The 26,861-nt window shown below is 37.3% G+C and overlaps 1 protein-coding gene across 1 annotated transcript; it reads left to right on the plus strand.

Moving 5' to 3' along the window:
• Window positions 1-4,535: 4,535 nt before the first annotated feature.
• Window positions 4,536-25,141, plus strand: LOC134476751 (zinc finger protein OZF-like). The gene is made up of 4 exons (XM_063252423.1): window positions 4,536-4,668; window positions 20,601-20,727; window positions 20,920-20,980; window positions 22,878-25,141. The coding sequence occupies exons 1-4, from the start codon at window positions 4,597-4,599 to the stop codon at window positions 24,319-24,321; spliced, it is 1,704 nt and encodes a 567-aa protein (XP_063108493.1). The 5' UTR covers window positions 4,536-4,596; the 3' UTR covers window positions 24,322-25,141.
• The last annotated feature ends 1,720 nt before the right edge of the window (window positions 25,142-26,861 follow it).

Consider the following 26,861-nt stretch of genomic DNA (forward strand, 5'->3'; position numbering starts at 1 on the left):
ATTTAACAGGTGACCTCCCTGCACTTCAGTAAAGGGAAACTTTCCAAATAAGGGACACGTTCCTACAGGACTTGGATCCTTGCATGATTTAAAATTAAAAGTTTGTAAAGACTGCAATCTTTTAGTTATCTTTCTACTATAGGGAGCCCAGTAATGACAATCTGCAGGAATAAGGCACTCCTTCATCCACGGATATCCTTGTTTTCCTTGCCAACACCAGCAGTTATCTGGGCCAGAGGAGTTATTTTCTGCATAGATGGATGATACATCTTCAGGCCCCCAGTGCAGACTGTAGGAAATCTGGGTTGGAATTTAAAGGCCTTTACAACTTTACACACCAATTTTGAATTCCCACATTGAAGGGACTGCAGTACCATGAAGGAAGGCCTTGAGAATACTGGATGTGAAACAGGAGGGCTCAGAGCCAAAGAAGCATCAGGGACCTGAAAAAGTACCTTTTGATTCTGTCAGCCTTGTGTTCCAGATCAGAGACTCCTGTCCAGGGACAATGAACACAGGGAAAATGTCAGCAAAGACAGGTGTAAGCCCCCTGCAGGTGCCACTTCCTTCACAGGGAGACACTGCCAGTGGACTAAGGGCCTTTACTAAATCCTAAAATGCCAATCCTGGATGATTGTCTGGGGAATATGAGTGCTTAGGTGACAGTGAAAGGATATATCGTGATGGAGCTGGACACTGTTAACTCAGCTGGATGTAGGACATGTCAATTATCTCATCTTGGAGTGCTCAACTTGGATGGAAGGAAGCAGTATAGAGTGTCTCTAGTTAATAATTTTGTTTTATATTTTTATATAACATTGTCAGTTATCACCGTATGTTGTCTCCTATTTGTTACTCCTTAGCAATTTGTAGGGTTGAAATTATTTGTTCACACTGATGCTGGATGTTATGCTTACTACAGGATTTAATTCAGTATAATGCATTCAACTCCAGAGACCATTCCAAAAGCCTGTTATGTAGCAGTCTCCTTGAGTGACCATGAGGATGCTGATGAGCCTCACTGTGTGAGAGACACAGGGAGTGAGATCTGCGTTCACTAAGATATATCAGCCATGTGGAGACAGAAAACTGAGCTTTAGTGTACTGAGGGGCTGAGATTTATAGTGACACAGGTCATAGCTGTGCAGAGAAAGAACAGGTACTCCCATTGGGATTGGTGAATCCCTGCTCACAGACACATAGACAGAGACACAGACATAGACACAAACAGAGAGAAACAGAAACATAGACACACACACACACACACACACACACACACAGAGAGACACACACACATGCACATAGTGCCCTTGGACCCTGCCTACTTTGATGCAGCTATGTCATCTCTTACTCTGCATGTTTACCAACATGACCTAGCTCCTGTGTTCTATCACACATTTGCCCCATGGGCTGATCTTCAGAAAGTATGAGATAAAATACACCTTGAGTAAATTTCCAATTCTAATATCTGGATTTTTCAGGAACTTTATCACAGTGATAGAAAGTTCATTAACATGAATGCAGAATGATAAAAATTCAGTTACCATCTCTTCTTGTAAGTACAAAAACACTCAGGAGTCCAAAATTCATGAATAACAGTTTATTTAATATTACGACCAATAAAGTACCTGTGCCCTGTGAAGGTTGTCACAGACATCTGCAGGAATTTCATATGGAACCTGCTAGTGTCAGGTTTCCAGTTTTTCTAAGGAGTGAATTAGGGCCTTAAGTACATCAGAAGCTTGATGCTTAGAAACAGAATTTTATACAGTAGATGTCAGATAAACGCTGAAAGAGTTGCCGGCCTAGATGAAACACTGTAACCAGAAAAGGCTGCAGCTAAACTCCTCCCCCACCCTGCCCCCTATGTACTTGATTGTAATTCTATATCCCCATCCTTAAGGACGTGTGCGCCAATGAGATATCTGTGCATCTCTAATGGCATTAGGGTGCTGCCCTAAGCTTAGGCTATTTAGATCTCCCATGCCACGTTCCAGAGAGAGTTTGCCAGGGAGTTTGCCAGAGAGAGTTCGCCAGAGAGAGAGAGCTCGCCAGACTCCAGTGCGCCAGTCTCCACTCCCCGTGTTCCCGGAGACACCACCGGCCCCGGGTACAGAGATGCCCGGGGCCGGCGACGGGGGCCCCTTCCCCGCATTCCCGGAATAAAGCCACCGCTGACCACTACTTTTACGGTCTTCCACTCCGCTCCATTCCTCCTGCAGACTTCTCTCCGCGCCTCTCCCTTCTCCCAGACCTAACAAACGCATTGCAATAAATCTAGTTAAGATACATGATTGGTAATTAAAAACTCCATCAGCACACTTATGAAAAGTCTATTATTCAAGAGGCATTGTTATTAGGTGGATAGCAAGGCTATTAGCAATAGCCAAACAGTAATCATTATGGAGAAAATTATTGAAACTGTTAATTTGGTACAAACTGAGCTCAGGGATTCACAATGACAAGGTATGTAGCTGTGGACAAAACCAGAAAGTTAGGAGAGATAATTTTCTTCTTTTACTAAAAAGTAAACAAGAAAAGAAAATAATTTTTTGCTGTTCAATAAGTGGAATCCATGGAAAAGAAGAGAATTGGTTTTCTATCTTACCTAGCCACAGAAGGGTGTGCACACCCTACTACTGCACTATAGTAAATAAGGGAAGGTAAAAATCATAAAAATAAGGGCTTAAAGACAGCAAGATTGAAATGGAAAATAAAAAAAAAACTTAATTTGGAAGAAGGAAGAGAAAGGACAGTCAGGCAGCTACCAGTGAGAAGGTAGTGGCTGCATAATTGAGGGCCTATGTTCCTGGCAGCATTGATTAAAGAGAAAAAAAAAAAACCTTTCCCTGGAACTTGTGCCAGGCTCTATGATCCCAACTCAGGTACCATTTCCTACATGAACATTCCTACTTCAGCTTCATTAGGGTTTTTTTATACTTTCTATATTTTAGATCTTAAATATATAGATTGGCTAAAAGCAATCTTGCACATGAAGTGAAGTCAACAATTAGGCAACAGGTTAATACAAAAATATAATGATTCTAGAGTAAAATATATACATACTTGCCAAAATTTTTCCACTTACAGTCTGTTGTAGTTAGGGGTAATACACTGAGAACAATTAAAATCAGGACATGGAGTTTATAATATTTTTATAATGGTCATGGTGAGTTAACACAGGAAAATGCAGGAAACCTATCCACAACACCAAAGACATAGAATATTTAGTCAAGGGCCTAAATCCCAAAGTAATGTCCTACACGAGTCCAGATATAAACCCCGAACTCAGGACAATGCCTCTGACGAGTCCAACTGGAGGTCCAGCGCCCACAAGAAAGACTCACCGCAGTCTCTTTTATGGATCAATGCCAGGAAAACCCAAGGGTCAGCGGTGGAAGCCAGGATGTCCATGCCAGTAGAATGAAGGAGCTGTGCTGGTGGGATGAGGGTTCTGCACTGGAGCCAAGAAGTCACACTCACAAAAAAGACCAGGTCTGTCTTGAAAGGCACAAAAGCCATCCTCAGCGACACGGAGGCCCTGAGCTCCTCCAAACAAGCACAGTTGGGTACGTGCTAGGAAGGAGCATGATGATTTAATCCTGGAGTCCAAGCATCACATGTCTTCCCCTTAGGAGCCAGGAAGAAATGCTGGGTGTGAGGACCAAAGCTTCTCCAGGAGAACCAACAGTTCAAACAGCAACTCTTAGGAGAACCCACTATACCTCAATGCAATAACGCCCTAATGCTTCAGCACAGCTTCTTCTCCACTTATTTATCCTGCAACTTTCCTCAGGTGGAGCATCTTTAATCGATGTCATGCTGATGTAATCCATCTGGTGTTAAGTTGACCACCAGTTCTTAATCCATAACACAATCTAAAGTGGTTTTTTTTTATCCCACACTCAATACCAGGAAGTGATTTAGTGGATCAAGTGCGGTACCCTTTTTCAGCAGTAATAGTGAAGCTTATGCTTGGCAAGGATTATCTTCAAAACTTAGTTATGATTTATGACACTGAATAGAGTGTAAAGCTTTTCTGAAGCAGTTGGACTGTTTGATTTTCCTTATCTTTACTTTTTCTCAGAAATCTCTTACTGTTAATGTGTAGTTTCTTCATTCATGCTGTAATGGACTTCTCTTGGTAGATGGCCTAAAAATTAGTTTAATGCAAATGAGCAGACTGAGAGAGACCCTGTGAACTTCTGGGCAATAAAGCTTATGGCCTTATTCCTGACAGCAGCCCCTACCTGTGCCAAGTTGTCCCAGCCTGAGCTTGACAAATAAACTTTTCTGTCCTCAAGGGATTGGTTCTTCCACAGGACATTCACCTGGTTATATTTGGGACCCAGCTTCAAGAGAGGGCACTAAACCTTTAAGGAAACCAAGGACAGCACTGAAAAGCCAAGAGTAAACTATGAATCCTGGCAGGTGAGGGTGACATCATAGAAGAGAGATGGGCCCAGGAGCCAATTATTGATAAAGGTGGGTGAAGGTAGGAGGGCCAATCAGGTGGGCCAGGGGAGGAGGGTCTTCCCATCCCTCTTGTAGAAGTGCTCACTGGGAGTTCAGTGCTGAGTGCCTGGAGCTGAGCTCATGTCAAATTTCTGCGACTTCTTCTTACTGAAGACTGGAAAGGATCCTTGGAAATCCTCAAGCATAACAATGGTAACTTGATGGTATTGCAGCTGGGAATGGGATGGAATTTTGGCCAGTCTGGATGGTATTGGGCAGAACCCCTGTATACCCAGAGTGTCTTTTGCACAGCCTCAGGCACAGCTGTGTTTAAGGAGTGCAGTTCTTTGGAGACAAACATGTATTCTGGCCTCAAAATGAGAAAACACTATCATTTGAATTCCTTATGTGAGACTTCTACTCGAAGTGATGTTATGGAATGAACAGAACTCATAAACTCATGGCACTGTGTGTTATGAGTTATGGAACCAAAATAAAAATGAGAAAGCTGCTTGACTTTGGGAATCTTTCGTACATGGATAGCCATGAGGGTACACCTGGCTCTATGGATTTAAAATAGATCTACATCTTTGTTTCCTTTCTTTTTTCTTTTACGTTTTATTATTATTGTTGGGATACAGAGTGTATCTCTGTAGTCTGGCCAGCCCATGAGATCCAGGATATCCTCTTCCATCTGTCTCCAGTGTGGGGATATTACAGTCCAGAGTCACTGCACCCAGAAAAAGAAATACTTTGAGCTGAGGTTGTCCAACCATTTTGTTCAGCCTGTGGGGTCTATAGGAAACAGGTTTTAGAGATAAACTGGATGTTTGTGTTTACATTTCTGTTACCTCAAGAGTTTAGTAATTAGCACCTGCAATTCACTCTAGTAGACTAGAATCTGCAATTTATTGTGAAGTTCAAAGTCCTAGTTCATGGTCTGTTCTGATTTTAATTCTTATCCCAGCCACTACTTTTGCAACTTTACCTCAGGCCATTTCCTTAGTGAGTGCCTTATTTATAAGCTAAGTAGATAAATACTTTTTTACAATTGAATTACTGAAGCGAGGGTTTTCTTAAAGTTTAGAATGTTGTGAGGTATTTGGGGATGGTGATGAATTAGTTTCTAAGTGGAAATTTCTTGCTGAGAACAACTTGCTGTAGGTGCTGTGTGCTAATCCCACACTGAGAAAAACAGCAAACTGGTGTCTACAGGGATGTAGAGATCTGATAACATGAAAGTGGAAATGGAAGTAGGTTTCATAACTGCAAAAATTTGTTACATTTGGGTTGTGCTTTAGTTTGACCTGAAATTTGAAGCAGTGAGTGGGGTGTGGTGGCACATGGCTTTAATCCTAGCACTCAGAAGGCTGATACAGGAGGATCCTTGCAAGTTTAAGACAAGCCTGGGGGATGAAGTGAGTTACAGGACATGACATCCTGAATTACATCATGAGTCCTTGTCTCAAAAAGAAATTTGAACGATGAGATGGACTGTTGTACTGAAGTAGAGGTATCTTCACATGGTCAGGATATTCATGAGTACTAAAGAATTAAGGACAAAAGTTTTAATAACATGTGCCGACATGATGAAAAGGAAATGAGAGAGCAGGGGCATGAGGAGGGAGGCCCAATCAGCAGCCAGCTTAGTAAAGGACTTCTGAGGTGAGCTTGACCTACTGTGACAGCACTGGAGGATTGTCTGCGTGGTAGGTCTGAGAGTAGGAAAAAGCTCACAGGCCTATAGAAAGGAGGGAAACTTAGTCATGGATAAAAACTTTTTCTATGTGTACTGATCAGCTCTGCTAATCATGTATGAGGTAAGATAGGTACTTAGAACCCTAGTATTGAAGGTTTTGATATATGTTGGGCATCACAACTAAAATAACATGGGAAGGAGTTTCTTTTGGACATCAAAAATTTTAAGATACTTTTATTGTTTCTTCTTGTCCAATGACTGACCTTAGAAATCTGGCCCTTATTGACATCCTGTAAATTTTGAAAAAAGATTTAATTAATAAAAGTTTTTTGGCATTTAGAGATGAGGTCCCACTACTTTGCACATGGTCAGAAGAAGAGGTGTGTCTTTGCCAGCACTTTGACCTCTGAGTTTGATATATGGGAATGAAATTGTCTGCCCTTATATGTCCAGCAGAAATTCATGTTCTTTTAAATTTAAGAATGAATTTTAGGTACAATCAAGGTTAAGAGAAGAAGTATTTATTGAGTGAAAGAATGCTTCTGTGAGAGAGACAGAAGGGGTCCCATGTGAGTTGCCAAAGACTCTGCATTTTCTAGGAATTTTTATAATGTAAAACAATGAGATGAGGGAAGTCTAAAGGCAGATCAATAACTCACAAGACAGGCAGGCATGAGGTGGGAAAGAGCTAAGGTCAAAAAATCAGTTTCCCTCCTCAGGTAAAATTGACTATATCAGAGACAAATGGGGAATTGAATCACATAGCAAGCTAGCATTATTTATGGATCAGTCTCTTTTTCTGTAGGTGGTTAGAATGGCAACTCCTGTCTTCTCAAGGTGATCCATCCCTAACCCCTAAGAATTATACTTAAGGGTGTGATTGTATTTCATTGTCATCTATCTTGAGATCTGGTGCACAGCATGTGGTGTGTGTGTCTCTTTCATAGTCACTAGATATCTCATCCTCTGTGGGGGCCCTTCCAGAGCCTAGCCATTTCTGATGGATGTAATATTTCTAACTAGCTCAACTGCCAGTGAGGGGATGACAGAAATATTCTGCTTTGATGGTGATGGTTATGCCTCTGCTTTGCTGGAGGGAATTAGGTCTCCTTCTTTAGTTCACATGGTCCTTACTGCTCAGAGCCTCATACATCATCCATTGTAATGCTACGGACTCAGGCATGCAGTGCCAAGCCTGGATCTGTGGTTTTTTTTTTTTTTTTCATGTCACCCAATTTCACCAAGAATTCACTGTTGGGGTAAAATAAACAACACTGAGTCATGGTGATGCACAAATTTAATTCCAGCCTCCTCAGAAAGTTAGGAGTGCTTAAAAATCGAGGCCACCCTGGATTACTGAACTTTTTCAATATGAGATGCATATTGAAAGTTTATGCCCATCTCAAATTATCTTTTCTAAAGTCCATGGGGCCCTTGGATAATGCAGAGAAAATGTTTGAGTGTAAACTTATATTGAATATTTAAGTTGACACATAGTTTATACTAGCGATACATGGCTCAATGTGAAGTTTATATGCTCATGTTGGAGGATACAGAGATGAGTCTCTGGTCTCTGAAAAAGGACACCATGGGTGAACAAACAGTGATTCACAGTGTGCTGCATTCAGTGAGCTACATGTCATTTAGTGTTGTATTATGAATTTCTCTTTCTGTTACATCTGAAATACATATTAAAGCATTTGTATTCAGGAGGTTGAAAAAAATCTAATGCTTAATGATAGTGTTTGCAATAACAGATTTGTTTTTTGTGCATATTCAATTCATTTTGTTGTCCCTTAGTTTTAGTTTGATCAAGTCATTTTAATTATGAAACTCAAATATCTCTTTTGCGTTATTCCTTCCAGTCTTCAAATTGTCTCCTGTAGAACAGGAGCCTCACTTACCCAGATAATTTTGTGAATCTTTTCTTTCTGAAGAAGGAATTCCAGTGGTTATAGGGCTTTACTGAAAAAATGTTTCTTTATCTCCTGCAAAGATTTAAGAGAATCAGAAATAATTACTATGTATAAAGAATATCTGTGAAGGGTGGTGTGTGTCATGATAGTATGAATGTCCCAGTCCATTTTAATGTTCTGCACTTCTTTGTGAATTACTGATTTATAGCACATGGCAAATGACTCCTTTTTCTGTGCTTGACAACAACCAATATGACCTGGTTTGAATAATAAGGGAAAACAAGTGTCTTACTTTTTTGTGCATGGGCATAGGTATTTCATTGCCTTATGATATTGGCTTCAGGTTGCTCATTCTCTCAGAATCAATCTTCAACCTTCCAGTGGAGATTCTTCAGGCATGAGAGAGAGCCTGAGAGCCACGTTCATGCACCAGATGTAATCTTGTGGGTCATGTTTCCTTGCAACATGAAGCCACACGCTTACATGTCTTTCCTAGTAACCTCAATGCCTTTAAACACTCAGAATGTGACAGTAGAATTCTAGGCATCAGACATGCAAGTTGAGTATTTACTTTGAAAAAATTAGTAAGTCACAAGAGATTAGCATTCATCTCTTGGCATGGAAAGGTCTATTACAGAAAATTTACATGCTGAATCCTTATCTTCTTACAGGGCCTGAAGTGAGGGTGGGCACTGCACACAGCCTTCTTTCTGCTCTCCAGCTAGGTTTAGCTTTCATAAGTCTTGAATACATTGTAGTGACACTGTTGGATATTTTAACCAAGTCATAGGAAATGCTAGGGACATCTAACTATGATAAATACAATGAGAGTTTAATATGAGGCCTCAAGCAGACAAATAGTATCCTCCACATTGAGTTTCATTGTAATGAATTTGAATTCCAGAATCAATGAACACACCCTCAGAATTCTAAGTCCTTCTAGGATGTTTAAAAAATCACGTGAGAATTTTTTTTAAAGTTTAACATCAATAAATTTTAAAATACATATTACTATGGCTATGATGAAAATAATTACTAGGAGCCTTCCAGGCATGTGTAAACTACAGTCTTACATCTAGAATCATACAATAAATGAATAAACTGTTGAATACATTAGGATCTATACCTTATAGTGAGAAAAGTTCGATGTTATGATAGGGATTTAAATAATAGAAGGTGAAATAATACAATAAAGGACAACTTGCAAAGGGGCTGCTTCTTAAAAACACAAATTAATCTCTGAAGTAGGGCATTCATATGTACATGCAATTTGTTTAAAACTGGGAATCAAACTCACAATGCCACATTGCCAGGTAAGCAATGTGCTGCTCAGCTATATCCCTGATCTTGTACAAGAATTTTTTCTCTGTATGCAGAGAAAGAAGCACCATTTGCTCCTGTAATTATTATACTTCATTGATAGTGACTGTATATTGTTGAAAAGGACACACTAAATGATGCACCTTGTGCTCTTTATATGTTTCATATGTGGTATTCATATTTTTAAAATTATGTCAGTATGAATTGCATGTGGTATAATGCTTGTAATTTCAATCAATTATTTTTTTTCTTTTTTATTTATGGAGAAAAAAAACAGAAAAATGGTACAAGTAATACAAAATTTAAAAAATAAACAGTAAGAAATCACTAGTTAATAGATTACATATTCTCTTCTTAAATAGTTGTTCAAGTTATAAAATTGAAGCACATAAAGTGGACTTTCAAACAGTGAGAGTGCAAACAGTTTTGTTCAGTGATCCAAAAAACCTCAGTAATATGGTTATCTATCTTATACACTTAAACATATATGCAGGTATAACCCTTAGAGCACTTTCTTTTCTTTTCTTTGACACATTTTGGGTATTATTACTCCCACAGTTCTTATTACTTTTTCTGAAGAGAATAAAACCAAATGCAATATATCAGAACAGAGTCAGTCAAATCAAAAGGATGGAAATAATAGGTAATATAAAAACAAAATACAAGGTGATCAACAATGGTTAGCATACTGTCTCTTGCTATTTTAAGAAGAATTGCCAGTTACAATAAAATTGAACAAAACAGAAAAGAATAAAACCAAAGCATTGGGGACATTACAGGACTTTAAAAGAAGATAATAGTCAACTGGAATGGGTGTCATAATGAAGCTTATTGTCTTCACAGTTTTGCCTATACTTTCGAAACTGGTACTATCAAGCAAAGCGGAATACAGAAAAATCAGTCAAAACAAGATGGTGATTGCAATACAGGATTTCAAATCAAGTTAATAGGAAATCAAAGTAGGTTACTATAATGTATCCTGCTATTTTTTATTTATTTTTCCCTTAATTAAAAAGAAAAAAGTAAATAAATTTTTTGAAAAAGGGGATTGAGATAAAGGAGAGCATAACAACAGAAACAGTGCAGGTCAAAACATAACCATTTAAGCAAAATAGTGTTTCACCACAAGATATGCTGACACAAAAATAGTTACCATAGTGTCTCTTTCCTTGAAATCTTTGAGTATAACTTCGTATACTGTAGCACCAAACATATCAAGACACTATAAATCCATTCAAGAGAATGACATTATTACCAGATATTTAGAACCAATTAACACAAAAAGAACAATAGTTTCTGTATAATCTCCTTGTCTACAAAAGTTTTTACTTATATTATCATATATAATAAAATCCAATAAGATACAACCTTTTAAGACCAATGGAGACAGAAGAATACAAGTTTAATGGGACTTCAAAACAAGATGATACTAAATCAACACTAGCTATGTTGATGTCTTGTTTTCTGCAAAATAGCTGTTCCTACCATCCGATCTTCTCTGCCTCATTTTTGTTGAGCTCTTTTTCTGTTGTTTGTTGTCAGCTTGTCTTCTTCATTTCGCTTTCTGCTCCATTCATTGTTTGCTTTCAGCCAATATTTCTGAAATCTGGGTATTTTCCTTTTTTAGAATATCCTCCAATATTCTCTGTAAAGTTGAATTGATGGTTGCAAATTGCCCTAGTTCCTCTTTATCCTGGAAGCACCTTATTTTTCCATCACCTTCTAACGACAGTTGTTCAGGATATATCAATCTTGGCTGCAGGTTATTATCTTTCAAAGCTTGAATTATTTCCCCCCATACTCTTCATGATTTGATGGTTTGTTCACAGAAGTCTGCTGTAATTCTGATGGGTGTTCCCTTGTAAGTGATCTGTTTCTTGTCTCTGACGGCTTTTACTATTCTGTTCTTATATTGGATTTCTGTAATTTTGATTATTATATGCCTGGGTGTAGCTATGTTTGGGTTCTAGTTGGCTGGGTTCCTGCATGCCACATACATCTGAGTATATTTACCATTTGCTAATTTAGGGAAATTCTCTTGGATTATTTCTGTGAATAGCTTTTGTAGTCCATTTGTTTGTGTCCCTACTTCTTCTTTTATGTTCTTAATTCTTAAGTTATAGATCCTCTTATCATCTTCCAGCCTTTGTATTGTTGCTGTTTGTAATGTTATTTTTAAGAAGTCTTTCATTTCATGCTCCCATATTACAAATCTGTCCTTCAGTTCAGATAATCTATCCTTAGTTTCTTTCAAGCTGTTATGCCAGTTTTTGATAGAGTTTTTTGTTTCCTGGTAATCTCTTTGAACCTACTTCACATATTCTGTTTTCTCTATTTTCTCTATCAAACAATTCTCCCCTTTTTTTCTGTTCTTCCATTCCACCATCTGTTCTTCCATTTTTTTCTTGGGTGATGTTTAGCATTTCCCTAACTATTTTACTTATATCTTGCTTCAGGTTATTAATAACTTCATTCCTTAACTCGTCTATAAGGCTCCAGAGATAGCGCGTTGTGTCTATTGGTGCCATGTCTGATATTGCATGTTTCTCAGGACTGGGTGCAGAGGACCCTTTCTTGTCGCTCCCTCTTCCCATATTTTTTGTTCCTTTTATACAAGCAAATATAGGCTGCCCAGTTTCTTTCTTTGTTGGTTATAGTTGGGCTGGCGATTAAACTCAGTGGCATAAGCACCTGCCTTGTAAGCAGGCGATCATGAGTTCGATCCCAGGTACCGATAAAAAAAATTTTTTTGTTTGAATTACGCCAGCTAGATGTTCCTGCCCACTGCAGTGTACTAGGGAGATAGAGACCTGGAGAGCCTATGCTGGGCCCTCCCCTCCAGGTCAACCTACTGAAGGCTTCACTGCTAAGGTGCACCTCCCAGCACTGGGACCTGGTTTGGGCTAGCCTACCGGGTCTTAGTCAGCAGTGTCACGCAGACCAGGCACTCCCCACCAGTCTCGCTTGAGTGACTGAAGTCACTGCAACAACCTGTTCTGGTTAGTCTGCCTGGTCCCAGTATGTCCTTTGCTGAAGCCTCCTCCTCTATGGAAGGTTCCCCGTTCCTCTCACTCCCCGCAGTCAATGCCGGGCCCCCAGCCAGTCCTGCTCTCAACTGCATTCATCGCTTCCCACTCTCAGAGCTTTTGTGGCTCTCTCCTTGCTGTGAAATTGGGACACAGCAGCAGCTTCAGGAAATTCAATTCACAGCTTCCAGTGGTGCGGGGTCCAGCTTCCATGCTGAGACCTTATCTGTTCCTGTTATATCACCAGAATTGTGTTTCCAGTTGGTTTCTGTTAGTTTAGTTTGTTCCTGGGTTGGCAAAGTGTATCTTTCCTTGATTAGGATTTCTTACCCAGCACCATTCCTGGATTTTAAGTGTGGTTTCTCAGAGAGCCTCTGAAGCTGCTGCTCTCTATCTACCATGTTCTCCTGGAAGTCCAACATTTTTTCTTGGTGAGTACATTCAAGTTTCTTCTGGCCAGGGATTTACCTCAGCAGCATAAGTGCCTTCCTGGCAAGCACAAGGTTGTGAGTTCAATCCAGTTTTTGGAGGTTTCAGTCCACACTCAATTGTCTCCAAGGAAAGCGCGCATGGCTGGGCTGCGGTTCATGGTGGCTGCAAACCAAATCAGTTGTTGATACCTGATACATATTTACATGGCACGTATCCCTATTCCAATCCAGAGATATTGTCTGTGGTATATTATCCTATAAATTCTATTAAATTTTTGTTGAAACTTTAATTTTTTCACCATGTAGACTCTTATTTGAAAGTGAATATATGTGTGTGCATTCCAACTTACTCTGCTAATTTTTTCATCTTGTGTCTTGTCTGTGTCCACTGACATCACTGTCTGATTTTTTCCCCAGATATTTATGTATTTAGTTACATTAATTACTAAGTAATGCCTCTAATATTTTTAAGAGTTTCTTCTCTATTGTTCCTTGGAATCTGCTCAACTATAGAGCAATGAAATATCCTATTTCCTGTGGGGTGATTAACATTATTATATTGCCGCAATTTTCTCTAGTTCTCTCTGGAAACTTAGCTTCCTGAGGCTCAGGGATGGGCCTGTTATGTGCTCTGCCCTAGTCTCAGATTTCCAAAAGACTGCCATGCAGAGTGATGCCATGCACTCAGCTCACAGCTGCTCTGTTGAGCTTCCCTCTGCACTGTGTTCTCTAATGTTCTACAATGGAAGTCTATGTTCTTTTTACTGTTTTTGATGTGTTTTGAGACATCAATTTTTAGGAACTGAAATAATTCTAAATGTGCATTTATTGACATGGATTGTGAAATCCTTAATTATTTAAGCTTTTTATTGAAACGTTATTTAAAATTTATGTTTTGACCTCTCATTCTAAGGATATTCTTCATTTTTTCTGCTTTTCATTTATAATTTTATTCCAGTATTGTGTAAGAGCCTGCTTTGCATGACTTCCACTCCACTGACTATGTTACATTCTGTATTGCTGTGTTGAACCTGGTTTACACGTGTGACTACTTATTGCCTTGCTGTGAGAATATTGTGGTATGTTTTTCTATGATAAACCATTCAATAGAACCCATCTGATATATTGCTTTGAATTGTTATCTTGTTGAATTTATGTGTGACCTTACAGATTGCTCTGTCTTCTTGAGCTGTCAGTCACTGATGAAGATGTTTTGAACTCTTAAATATAGACTTGTAAATGATTGATTTTTCTCTTTCAATTCTGTTTCTGTTTATGCAGTTGATTGCTCTTTATATGGTACATGTAATAAGGAATGATATTTGTTTCTAAATAACTGCTGGTTGTACATGTGGAATATAATCAAGCTAATGTAGTGTCAGTATGTTTTGTTGAATCAATTGCACTGACGTATGTCTTTTTGCAAAGCTTATTATTTAACCTATCATATCAGTGTGCACATAATAAACACTGCACTCCGGATCATGAGAGTATTTGTGGATTACCTAGTTGTCTAGCTATTAATCAGCTCTGACACCTGTTCTCTCAGTCCCTTTTAATCTGACCTGTTCTCCTGATAATTTCTCCTCTCCCGATAGGTTGACCTGTTCCCTTTTGGTGAACTTCAAATTTCACAACTGTTAGTGCTGAATTTGTTACACTGATATTTGTAACTGTAGTTTGTTTATCACTATCTAATATGTAAACTGTCCAATCATTTCATATCTCAAGACAGATAAACAGATACAAATCAATTAGTACCTGTATTGCAATTTATTGTTTTAATCATTTAAAGAAAATCTTGTTCTCAAAGATTTTGTGTATAGATTTAATGAGAACAGTGAAAGAGTCACAGGTGTATTCAGAAAGTTTCACCACTGTTTCTTAAGCAAGAAATGAAGGTAACCATGTGAAAAATACCTTCACATTAGAAAGTATTATTGCATGATTGATGACAATTCTTTGGAAATATTCCAAAGTGTACAATGTGTTCTTTTATGGAAATGATTCTTTAAACTTATTCCCTTTAAGTTTTTAGAAACTACAATACAAATTGCATGACAATTCTTTGGAAATATTCCAAAGCGTACATTGTGTTCTTTTATGGAGATGATTCTTTTAGCTTATTCCCTTTAAGATTTAGAAACTACAATTTAATTCACATAGAAATATATTGTGAGATTTTGTGGTATTTCTCAATTCAGTCATTTCTCACTGTCATTCACAAGGGCTGATATGTGAATCAAGGCCATAGTACATTCTCATTTATTCTCTTTTTTTATTTAAAAAAAGGAAACAAAAAAATACATAGAGATAACAAAAAGGGTAGAAATAATACAAAATTACAGAAAAACAAACGGTAAGAAATTGCTGGTTGATAAGTTACATATTGTCATCTTAGAAATAGCTGCTCAGGTTACAGAATTAAAGTATTTCGAATCACATTCAAAAAGTGACACTACAAACAGTTCTGCTCAATGATCGAACAAAAGCTCAGTAATATGGTTATTAGTCCTACACATTTGTTTTACATCTCAAAGAGGGTAAGATTAAACATATCAAACAGAACAAAACAGTTAAAAAAACAATTTAAAGAAATACAGATTTCAAAGCAAGTCCACTGGAGATCTTCGCTGTCTATCTTACTGTCTCCAGTTTCTTACAAATCGTTGTCCCCATCTTCACCCACTTTATATACTTACTGCATATTATAGAACTAATCAAATCATTACAGGATGATGAAGGCTTTTTAGGTCTTCAAGATCTAACATTAGGGAAGACAATAATAACCACCATCGTATCTCTCATTCTCATTGTGATAGTTGTTCCCATCTCTACATATGCTGAAATTGAACTCAAGAAACCAGTCCAATGTCATTCTAATCAGTGAACAATAGTATTGCTAGAATTTATATCATAATGCTACAAGATTAGCCTTGGGTTTCTTAGCATCTCTTCCTCAGAGTATTTGTTCATTACATCTTGCATTATATAATCTGTTCCCATAAATAATTAAAAAAATTCATGTGTGAATTTCTACATATGTATCTATCCTCTCTGTATTATAGGGAAAACCAAGTTGTACCAAGACAGCAAAACAATTTCCTAGAAAAAACATGCAATGGATAAGACATATAAGACCACAATATAAATGATCTTCTGTAGTTGCTATGTTTTCTCTTGTTATTTTCAATAGAATTGTCCACAACATTGGCTTATTATAGTTAAACGTAGTATTACCTATTTTTATAAAAACTTAACTTTGAAAGCATTGTAGGATTTGAGGGCTGCTAATAGTTAATACCAGTATGGATATCCTTTACATCTTGTCCTCTTCAGAGTAGTTGCCTCTACTTTTAGGGTTGATACTAACAAGCATACCAAATTCAAATAAAATCAGCCAAGGCAAACCCATGGTCTTATGAATTGGATTCAATTAAGATCAGTCATAGTAAGACAATGTAAGTAATACAGGATTTCAGTTTAAGTTAATAGGAAAGTAAGGATAGTTACCATAATATAACCTGCTATTTTTAGGTCAAGATGTCTGTGCCCTCAAATCTGACATGAGTGGACAGACCAGAACAAATTAAATTCAAACTAAATATGGCGATAAGACTACTGTGTCTTTTAAATCCTTACACACCATTAACAATGACCTCTGCCTTTTTAAAATAGTGTTTCAGAGCTGTCTGTACTAAATACTATTGCTTACCGTCTCTTACTTATATCTGCTACTCCACTTTTCTGCTATAATTTGTCCACTTTATTCCCTCATTCCACTGTCTGCCCCATTCATTGAGGCCACTCTGCTGCTGTTGGTGCAATTCTGGTATCCCTTCCTCTCTTTCTCTGTAATGTCCTTCAGCACTCTCTGTAGGGTTGGATTGGTGGCAACAAATTTCCAAAGTTCCTCTTTATCTTGGAAGCATCTTATTTCTCCATTAATTTTGAGAGAGAGTTTTGATGGGCATACGAGCTTTCATTGCATATTATTTTCTTTCAGGACTTGGAATATTTCTCCCCACTCCCTTCTTGACTTAAGAGTTTGTGTTGATAAGTCTGCTGTTATTTTGATAATTTTCCCATTGTAGGTAATCTGCATCTTTTCTCTGGCTGCTTTTAATGTCCTGTTCTTTTGGTGGATTTCTGGAATCTTGATTATTATATGTCTAGGCGTAGATCTGTTTTGGTTGTAGGTAGCTGGTGTTTTGTATGCCTCTTTTATCTGCATATCATTTCTTTTTGCTATACATGGGAATTTTTGCTTTAATATATCTGTGAATTTTCTTTGTATTTCATTTTTGGTTGCTCCTGCTTCCTCATTCACATTCTTTATTCTTAAGTTATGTATCTTTTTGTCATCTTCTAGTTTTTGAATTGTTTCTTTCTGGCTCCTTGTTATTTTTAAGAGGCTTTTTCTTTCATGATCATATGCCATAAATCTCTCTTCAAGTTTCTGAAGGCTGCCTTTAGTTTCTGTCAAGGCATTTTGCCAGTGTTCAATGGTGTTTTTAGTTTCAAGGTAATTTCTTTGGATCTGTTTCATGTATTCTAATATGTTTAAATTCTTATTCAGAAGTTTCTCTTTCTTTTCTGATTTCCTCAGTTCTTCCATCTGTGTTCTCTTAGGGGGGGTTGTCATTTCTTTAATTAATCTCTTTATATCTTGCCTCACTTGGATCAGAAGTACAGCTTTAAATTCATCTATGAGGTCATGAAGGTATTTTTTAATTCCGGCTGATGCTGTGTCAAGTATTGGATGGTTACTGTGCTTGTTCTCTTCAGTGTTTACTTCTCCTGGGCTTATTTTCTAATGTTGGGCAGCTGGAGATCTTTTAAATTTTTATCTCTTGTCATGTTTCTGGTTTCTTTCAGACTGGAGTGTCCTTGGGCTCCCTGGCCCTCTCTGTATTCCTTAGAGCCTTTCAGAAGCGTGCTGGCTTGAGTTTTTGCTGTCCTCCCCAATTTGCTGTTATCTGGGGTAGACTGGGATGCAGGGGCAGTACAGGCTAGCCTCCAGCCTCTGTGCCAGTCAATCCGTAAATTAGGCTGTACTTTCTGGATGTCACTGAGTTGTGACTATTTGTATCTGCTTATTGGGCCACAAGCAGAGGCTTAGTTTAGCACCAGTAGCTCCTGCCAGTTTTCCCTGTACCAGAAGCAGCTGACTAATGTCACTATGGCACAGGTTTCTGCCCAAATCCCAGCTGTTCTCTTCCAGACCTCTCTGTGACAGGAGCGCCAGGAGAGCAGGTCTGCCCAAATCCAAGATGTCTACCACTAGTTCTCTGTATGATGCTGAAGCCAGCATGGCATCAGGCTCTGCCCAATTTCAATATGTCTTCCACCAGTCCTCCCTACAGGGGACTTGGTTATGTCTCCGAGCCGTAGGTTCTGCCCAACTATAAGATGTCTTCCGCCAGACTCTCTGTGTTAATGATGTCCCAGTGGTTGTGGGCACTGCCCAGTTCCAAGATGTTCTCTGGCCAACCCCAGCAGCCGCGGGGTCCCCAGTACTCACCAGGGTTCAGTGCAGGTCCTCCTCCTGGGTCCACCGCACACCACACTGCCCGCCCTCCCCGCGCTCCCAGCACAGCGAGGAACCATCAGAAAACTGCACAGCATTCGGCTTCGGAGCTCCAGGGCCTTTTACAATCTCCTCTGGTGCAGCGGGGCTATCCTGGCTGCTTCTCAGGGTCCCAGGTCTGTTTCCAGCAGTGACCAAAAGCCAACACAGCTTTTCCTGTTGAGTCCACGGGTCAGTTCGCTGATTTAAAGGCGCGGGATTTGCAGCCTCCCGTTATTAGCCTTCACAGCCTCAGCACGACTTTAAATCCTCCAGCTGTGCTGTCTTGGTTAATAAGAATTGTTACCCATTTGTCTGGCCCTCTCCATATTGTCATATTCTAGCTTCTAATATGATTTCTCTGGAGAGACTCTCCGCCCGATCCCCTAGAAAGCCACCATTTTCTCAGCCCCCCTCATTTATTCTCTTGTCACAGTTTCTGAGTCTGTAATTTCACTTGAAAGAATCACGTGTATTTCAAGTAATCATAGAACAAAATATTTTGTATACATTAGAAAGAATTCACTTGTTTGTAGATTTTCATAAACTCCATAGAAAAGGAGTTTGTGGAATTTAAGAATAAATCTAAATATTTTTTCTTCCACACTTCAATATTGTTTGGTTATTTTCACAAATGTGAGTTAGACTTTCTTTTCTATTCATTATTTCTGCTGGGTCACATAAATTTTGTTTACTTTTAGATTTGTACTCATTGATCATAACTCTATGTAAAATCTTTGTATTGTGTTCCAAATAAATGTTTTCTTGTTTAATTCCAATTTTCATAGATTTCAAATTCTTCTAATTTTCATGGCTGCTTGATTTTCTTCAGAAGAGTTTTGCACTGAGTGTTTTTCAGTATAAATTGCACAGTAATTCATGTTTCTCTTTCCCATTTCAATAATTCACCAATGCACATAGGCAACGGTAGTGTGCAGGCCAGATTTCTAGGGACATATCTGTTTCTTTCTGGATGTAAATGAAACATATTGTGCTCTCTTGCCTAGGAGCACAATGCCAGCTGAATTGTGACATAATATTCTACTTCCATGTGGATGAATTGAAGTTTGTTTTCCTTTTCTGAGATCCCTTTGTCCACTGATATGAATGTTGAATGTCAAATGTTTTCCTGTTTATTATGCAAAATGTTTCCTTGCACACAAATATTCAATGTTTGTAGGGCTTTTTTTCTCTAACTTACATCTACAGTTGTTGGAACTAATCAAAGGTGCATTTGAATTCTCTTTTTGGTACTGGAAAGTATACTCAGGCCCTTGCAAATGTCACACAGGTGCTTTTATCATTGAGATATATCCTGGGTGCAAAGTTGTGATTTGTCAATGACTGTGAATTAATTTTAATTTTCATTTGGTACAGGAGTTTGATGAATGGCCTCACTTTGTAGTCTGAACTGTCCTTATTACATAGCCCAGGCTGGACACTGTATGCATGGCAAACATGAAATTTCTGGCAACTCTCATACATCATGATTTCAAGTTCTGAGAGTACAAGCATATACTACTCCACTGTACTGAACTCTTCCATCAGTATTTAGTGATCAGTTACTTTTCTGTTTCTCAATTTTCACTCTATTTCAAGCATTTCATATATGTTTTTCCCCACATTATCTTCCTTTGCACCCTAGTGGAATTTCCAGTATATAAGTACAAGAAGATAATTTAGTATCCCTGAGCTATAGATTTATAACTATATTTTCCCTTATTTCCTTGTCTATAGAATGGTCAAATAAAACTTTTCTGTCATTAAATTTTAATCATTCAGAAATATCTTTTCATATTCAACTAAATATTTATCTATAAATCTAGATTCAAGACCATAATGCTATTGATAAGAAAGACAAACTCAGTGTTATGAATAACCAATATTTTGTGAATGGTGGTTTGCATGCTCACTCTTTGAGCTCTGCTTTAAAGTAAGTGAAAAACTACACTATTGGTGGCCCTGCAGGATAAGCCATGCTACAGTTCTGTGATTGCTTTGGCAGTGTGTCATAGTCTAGCAACAGTGTTACTGGGTGACTATATTTGAATGTACTTGAGTTTTGATGACCATGACATGCAGTTAATACTTGAAGGAATGAATTTCAGGTAGACTACTTATGACAGGAACTGAGATATATCAGGTCATGTGTGACTGAACTTCAGGACCCTTGTCATTATTTAGGAGACAGTGACCTTTGAGGATGTAGCTGTGAAGTTCACCCCAGCAGAGTGGGACTTGCTGACTCCATCCCAAAAGAAGCTCTACAGAAGAGTGATGTGGGAAACATATATGAATATTACTGCAACAAGTAAGGATGACATGTTTGTTTATACTAACAGCATTAATTATTGCTCATTGATACAGTTTAATATATTTGATAATAATAACATTTGCTTGAGTATCTCATCTGATTATACTATACTGTGAGTGTAAATCAAATCAGTGATATTTTAATGCACAGTTATAGTAATTGTATTTTATTTCTATGTCCATATTACAGGAAGAATATGGAATAATCAGCAAATTAAGGAAGAGGACAAAAATTGCTCAAGTAGTATAAGGTGACTGAAACACATAAGAGAAAGGGGACATTACTTAATTGTCAGTGTGTGAGCGTAAACATTACAACAAAGGAATTGAAGAAATGAAATCATGTTATAGTTTATTTAACCTCAGAAAAATACCAAGAGATATACTTGATTTTACTTTGTATTATCTGGGAATCCATGGAAACATATTGAAATATAAGAATCAGAGGTAATTCTAATGCTATGTAGTAAATAACACTATCTAATGTATCAGTTCAAAAATTGCCTTCATGATCAACATCATATAAATGTATGATAATAAATTAAATATTGTATTCTGATATGTAGGAAATGAACAAATTGTGAAAGTTGATAAAAACCCATCTTCAAAATACCATTTATGTATACATGTGAATACTGAGACTTTCATGATCTAGAATTATTTTCACATAGCATCAGCATTCAAAATGAAAATGAATTCTACTGTTACAATAAGTACTCTGAAAATATCCTATAGAATATTGAGCTGTTCATGTTTAATATTCCTCATACATTGTTGATGGACACATAAAATACAAGCATGGTAATAAATATTCACTGGTCTGAAAATTAAAACAACATATTTCATATTGGTTCACATGTACATCCACAATGATATCCTTTTTTAAATCTTTTGAGCCATGATTTTATACTGTAGTTCAGGTTGACTTTGAACTTACTGTGAAGCCCATAATGGCCTGAACCTCAGGGAAATCCTCCTGCCTCTACCTCCTGACTGTTGAGTGCGTCGTACTGTGTCATTATGTGTAATGATTCTCTCAGTATATTGTCAAATACATTAAAATCATCAAATGTTAGTGATGCATGAGAGTGTGTTGTTTGTTAAAGCACATGAAAGGGCATTTACAATATCCAATACAAGAATCAACTCACAGTAGCTAAGCATTGAGAAGAGCCCAGATGCCCATCACTGGATGCCAAGGTAAAGAAAATATGAAGTCAGTTCATCACGGTGGTGCATTCCTGCAATCCAAGCAGCTGGGGAAGCTGAATCGCAGGATGATAACTTGAAGTTCAGCTTGGACAAGTTGATGGTCAATAAAAATCTTTCTCAACAAAACAAATAATAGATCAGCAAATGTAGTTCATTCTATGACCTGTGTTTAACTCCATGTTGTAAAAAAAAAGCTATAAAGGGAACCATGATACCATTTCCCAAGAAACAAGAAGTATTGAACCTTAAGTGAAGTAATTCAGACATAGAAATGGAAATATCACAGGTTTCTCTCTCTCTCTCTCTCTCTCTCTCTCTCTCTCTCTCTCTCTCTCTCTCTCTGTTTGGTACAGAGAAATGAACTCATAATCTTATGCTTGCCAGGCTGGTGCTTATGCTGCTGTGGTAAATCACTGGCCACAACTCAGGTTTTTTCTTAAGTGAGAAATTAAAAACTTATTTGAGAAGTGAAAGTAAAGAGGGAGAATATATGACCAGAAATCCTTATGTTCTGTTGATGAGAAAGAGGATCAGGCTAAATAGACAAAGGGGAGATTAAGACACAAAGAGCTAAAAAAAATGATCAATGTTTGCTATTCATTTGTACCAGTCTCCTAAAATGATATTAAGTATTAGAATCACATAACAATTTAAATTGCCTAAATGGATCAGGGATTTTATCTCAGGGGCATAAGTGCCTGCCTTGTAAGCATGCAGTTGTGAGTTCAATCCCTGGTACCAAAAAAAAAAAAAAAAAAAAACAGTAAAAATTTTTAGAATGAATAGTATTTTGAAAGAAGTCCTGTGGGGCAGTGAGCCAGTTAACCAATCAGAATTACTTAGCAGGAATAAAACTAAATTTGTCATCATAGAAATTGTTGCTAATGTGGAGCCTTTTCCATTGTGATTGATATATTTTTTTGTATTTCTTCACAGATGTGATGAAGGCAATTATTTGAGAATTGAAGAGCAGCAATATAAATGTAATGAAGATGTAGAGACCTGCAGTGATTTCCAGTCCTTTTGGAAGCATGAAATGAGGAAGACTGTAGAGAGACCCTGTGAATATGGGCAATATGAGGAGAGATCTGATATTAGTGAACAAACACACGCTGGGCAGAAAATTTTTGCAGGTAACAAAAGTGTCAAAGCCCACACAACACCTAACAGTGTTCAAACCCCCAAGACAAACCACGATTCAGGTAACTCGTATGTACAAAAACACTATGAGAATAATTCTATTTCTTCATCCAATATTGAAAAACCTGTTAGAAAATATGGTATAGAGAAAGATCATATAACTGAAAAATGTGCAAAAGCATTATCTCACAGTAATATCTTTAAAAAACATAAGAAACTTCACACTGGAAAGCAACCATATGAATGCAAGCAATGTGGGATAGCATTCAATAAACTCAGTGGCTGTCAAAGTAATAAAAACATTCACACTGGGGAGAAATCCTTTGCATGCAACAAATCTGGGAAAGCATTCAGTACAGCCTCTGCTTGTGAAGTACATGATAGAATTCACACTGGGGAGAAACCCTTTGTATGCAAGCAATGTGGGAAATCTTTCAGTCAAAATCGTGACCTTATTACACATGAAATAATTCACACTGTGGAGAAACGCTTTGCATGCAACAAATGTGGGAAAGCATTCAATCAAAAGTCTATCCTTATTAGACATGAAAGAATTCACACAGGGGATAAACCTTATGTATGCAACAAATGTGGGAAAGCATTCAATCAAAAGTCTATCCTTATTAGACATGAAAGAATTCACACAGGGGATAAACCTTATGTATGCAACAAATGTGGGAAAGCATTCAATCAAAAGTCTATCCTTATTAGACATGAAAGAATTCACACAGGGGATAAACCTTATGTATGCAACAAATGTGGGAAAGCATTCAATCACGCATCTGCTTGTAAAGCACATTATAGAATTCACACTGGGGAAAAACCCTTTGTATGTAAGCCATGTGGGAAATCTTTCAATCAAAAGTCTAACCTTATTAAACATGAAAGAATTCACACAGGGGATAAGCCTTATGTATGCAACAAATGTGGGAAAGCATTCAGTACATCCTCTACTTGTAAAGTACATGACAGTATTCACTCTGGGGAGACACCCTTTGTATGTAAGCAATGTGGTAAATCTTTCAGTCGAAATAGTGACCTTATTAAACATGAAAGAATTCACACAGGGGATAAACCCTATGTATGCAACAAATGTGGGAAAGCATTCAGTACATCCTCTGATGGTAAATCTCATGATAGAACTCACATTGGGGAGAAACCCTTTGTATGTGAGCAATGGGGGAAATCTTTCTGTCAAAGCAGTCACCTTATTATTCATGAAAGAACTCACACTGGATAGAACATCTATGGTACAACAATTATGCCAAAACAGACAGTATGCAGAAGTGCTGAAAATAAACCCTTTCCATTGAAGTAAGCAATTTGTGATGTATTTTAGCTATAATAGTAGCTTTCTTGTATAGAAAATAATTCTCTGTATAAAAATTCCCTATCTATATGAGAAATGAGTAAATGGATTTGTTTATACATTCTCCCTATACAAAACCAAATATCCCACACTGGGAAAAAAATCCCATGAACATAAGGAATATAGGAAGACTTTCCATACCATTGAGATTGCCACTACATTTAAGAACTACCTCGCTGTAGTAATTCTATGCATTTGAACAATGGTACATCATATGTAGCACACAAAAATGCCATAGGGAAATTTTGCACACAAGGAAGATATCCTATATATGTAGGCAGTATGGCAAAGATTTGCTGCAGTGTTGCCCTTTGGCAAACATAAGATTCCTCTCACATTGGGGAGTAACTGTATGTAAGAAAGATTTGGTAGACGTTCAGCTGACAGCTGCTAACCTTCTGAGTGATGTCATACTATGTCCCGAGGTTATGTATGCAATGTGGGAAAGCACTCAGTATACATGGCTATTGTCAAAAGTGTGAAAGTAATCCTAGTTAAGTGAAATCATATATATGTAAGGGACTATTCTGAAAATAATTTCAAAATTAGTCATGTAGAGGAGATCTGCCAAAATATTATAAAATAATTTCTGTCAATATATATTCATACATTTTTGAAGACAACCTGAAACAGAATCATCCTAAAATATTTTTGTCTTGTTTTACAAATTACACATAAATATTTTATCTGTCTGTAGTCTTAATAAAGATGTTGCACTTTTTAATGAAAATTTAAGTATGCTATATCATTTTTTCCATGTTTTGAACCGCCCATGTCTTGTTTTGATGGATGACATCAAATTATCTCATAACAATTTTTCCCATCAGAATCTGTAACTCATATCAGTTTACCAAGAAGTGTCTATACATTCATATTCAAATTATGCTTGTATTCAGCTTGTATTCATGGCCTGTATCCATGTAGCCATCCTAATGTTAAGATATACCATCACAAATGCAAAGGCAGACACATTCACTGTCAGAAACAACAATGAAATTAAATTAGGGAGAAATCTTATCATGCAAGACATTTAGAAACATGTTCAGTACACAAACATGTTATAAAAAACATGATAGAACTCTCAGTAGGGAGAACACCTATATAGGTGCATAATGTGGAAAATCTTTCAATCAATATTGTAATGTTGTCCATAAAATAATTCACATGGGAGAAAACTTATATAAGTCATAACTTAAAATCTCTGCTGATAATCCACATTTTCTAGACCTAGAAGATCCCACATAGAGAAAAAACTTAATATGTAAGCTGTGTGGGAAATCTACCAGCCAAGCCCATAGCTTGTAAATGCATTAAAGATTTCACAATGGGAAGAAACCCTATGTAGGTAAGCAACTTGGGAAAACATTCAGTTAATTTTGTACTTGATGAACACATGAAAGAAACCACAATGGGGAGAATCTGTATGCATGTAAGCAATGCAGCAAATTTGTCCACCACCAGTGATTATAATGACATGAAAGAGTTCATATAAGGAAGTAACCCTATGCATTCCAACAATGGAAAAAAGCATTCAGTGCAAAATAATGCCACCAAATAAGGAAATAATGCAAACAGGGAAACATTTCATGTAAGTAGTTAATGTGAGAAGGATTTCTTGCAAATTTTTGCATTGTATAAATGCTAAATTTCTCACACACTGGGTTACAGTTGTGAAAAAATGTGTTGAGCAAAATTTTCCATTGACAGAGATGCTAACCTCCAACATTATGCCTCTGTATGCTGTCTGAGAAAGCACTCAGTATTCCTGCGTATGGTCAAATACATGAAAGTCAGCACTATGAAAACAAATTTGACATATGTAAGTGACTATTTTGAAAATACTTTGCAAATTACTCTTGTAGTCAAGATCTGTAGAAATACCAAAAAAAAAAAGATGTGAATATATTTTCATAGAATGTCCAGCGATCACAGTTGAAGATGGAGATGTCCCATTCACTTTATGCTTCAGTATCACACATAACTAGCTGAACTATTTGTAGGCTTACTATTAAAAATATAGTTTTTAAAGATAATTCAAGGATTCTGAAGAATTTCCCCCTCATTTTTGATCCACCAACATCTGCATAGAAGACACCTATTTTTTCACACTCTTTTCCAGTTGGATGTGTATAAATTATTTCATGTAAAAGGATCTTCACAAACACAGCATCAGTGTCCTTCACAAGAGCTCATGAAATGCAACTATGCATGTATGCTTATGATAAGATAATCGCAAAAGAAAATTTAAAATATGTATAAATGCATTAGTGCCTGTTTTTAGTTCACAATGTAAGTGTTCATCTTTGGAAGGCAACAGTGTGTATAATAGGTGTGAGTTCATTATTGTTGCCTTAACATGCCCAATTTATGTTTTTTCTCTTTTTGATCATCTCTATTTTGAAAGAAGTATG

Source organism: Cavia porcellus, unplaced genomic scaffold (assembly GCF_034190915.1).
Source record: "Cavia porcellus strain 051 isolate PalLab524CR breed Dunkin Hartley unplaced genomic scaffold, mCavPor4.1 scaffold_7, whole genome shotgun sequence".
Lineage (NCBI taxonomy): Eukaryota > Metazoa > Chordata > Mammalia > Rodentia > Caviidae > Cavia > Cavia porcellus.

What these genes read in the sequence shown, in the direction of transcription:
- LOC134476751 (XM_063252423.1), top strand. Translation starts at nt 4,597, where the DNA reads ATGTCAAATTTCTGCGACTTCTTCTTACTGAAGACTGGAAAGGATCCT. An exon ending in AATCCTCAAGCATAACAATG is followed by an intron (nt 4,669 to 20,600) that starts GTAACTTGATGG and finishes GTCATTATTTAG; the next exon opens with GAGACAGTGACCTTTGAGGA. An exon ending in TATGAATATTACTGCAACAA is followed by an intron (nt 20,728 to 20,919) that starts GTAAGGATGACA and finishes TCCATATTACAG; the next exon opens with GAAGAATATGGAATAATCAG.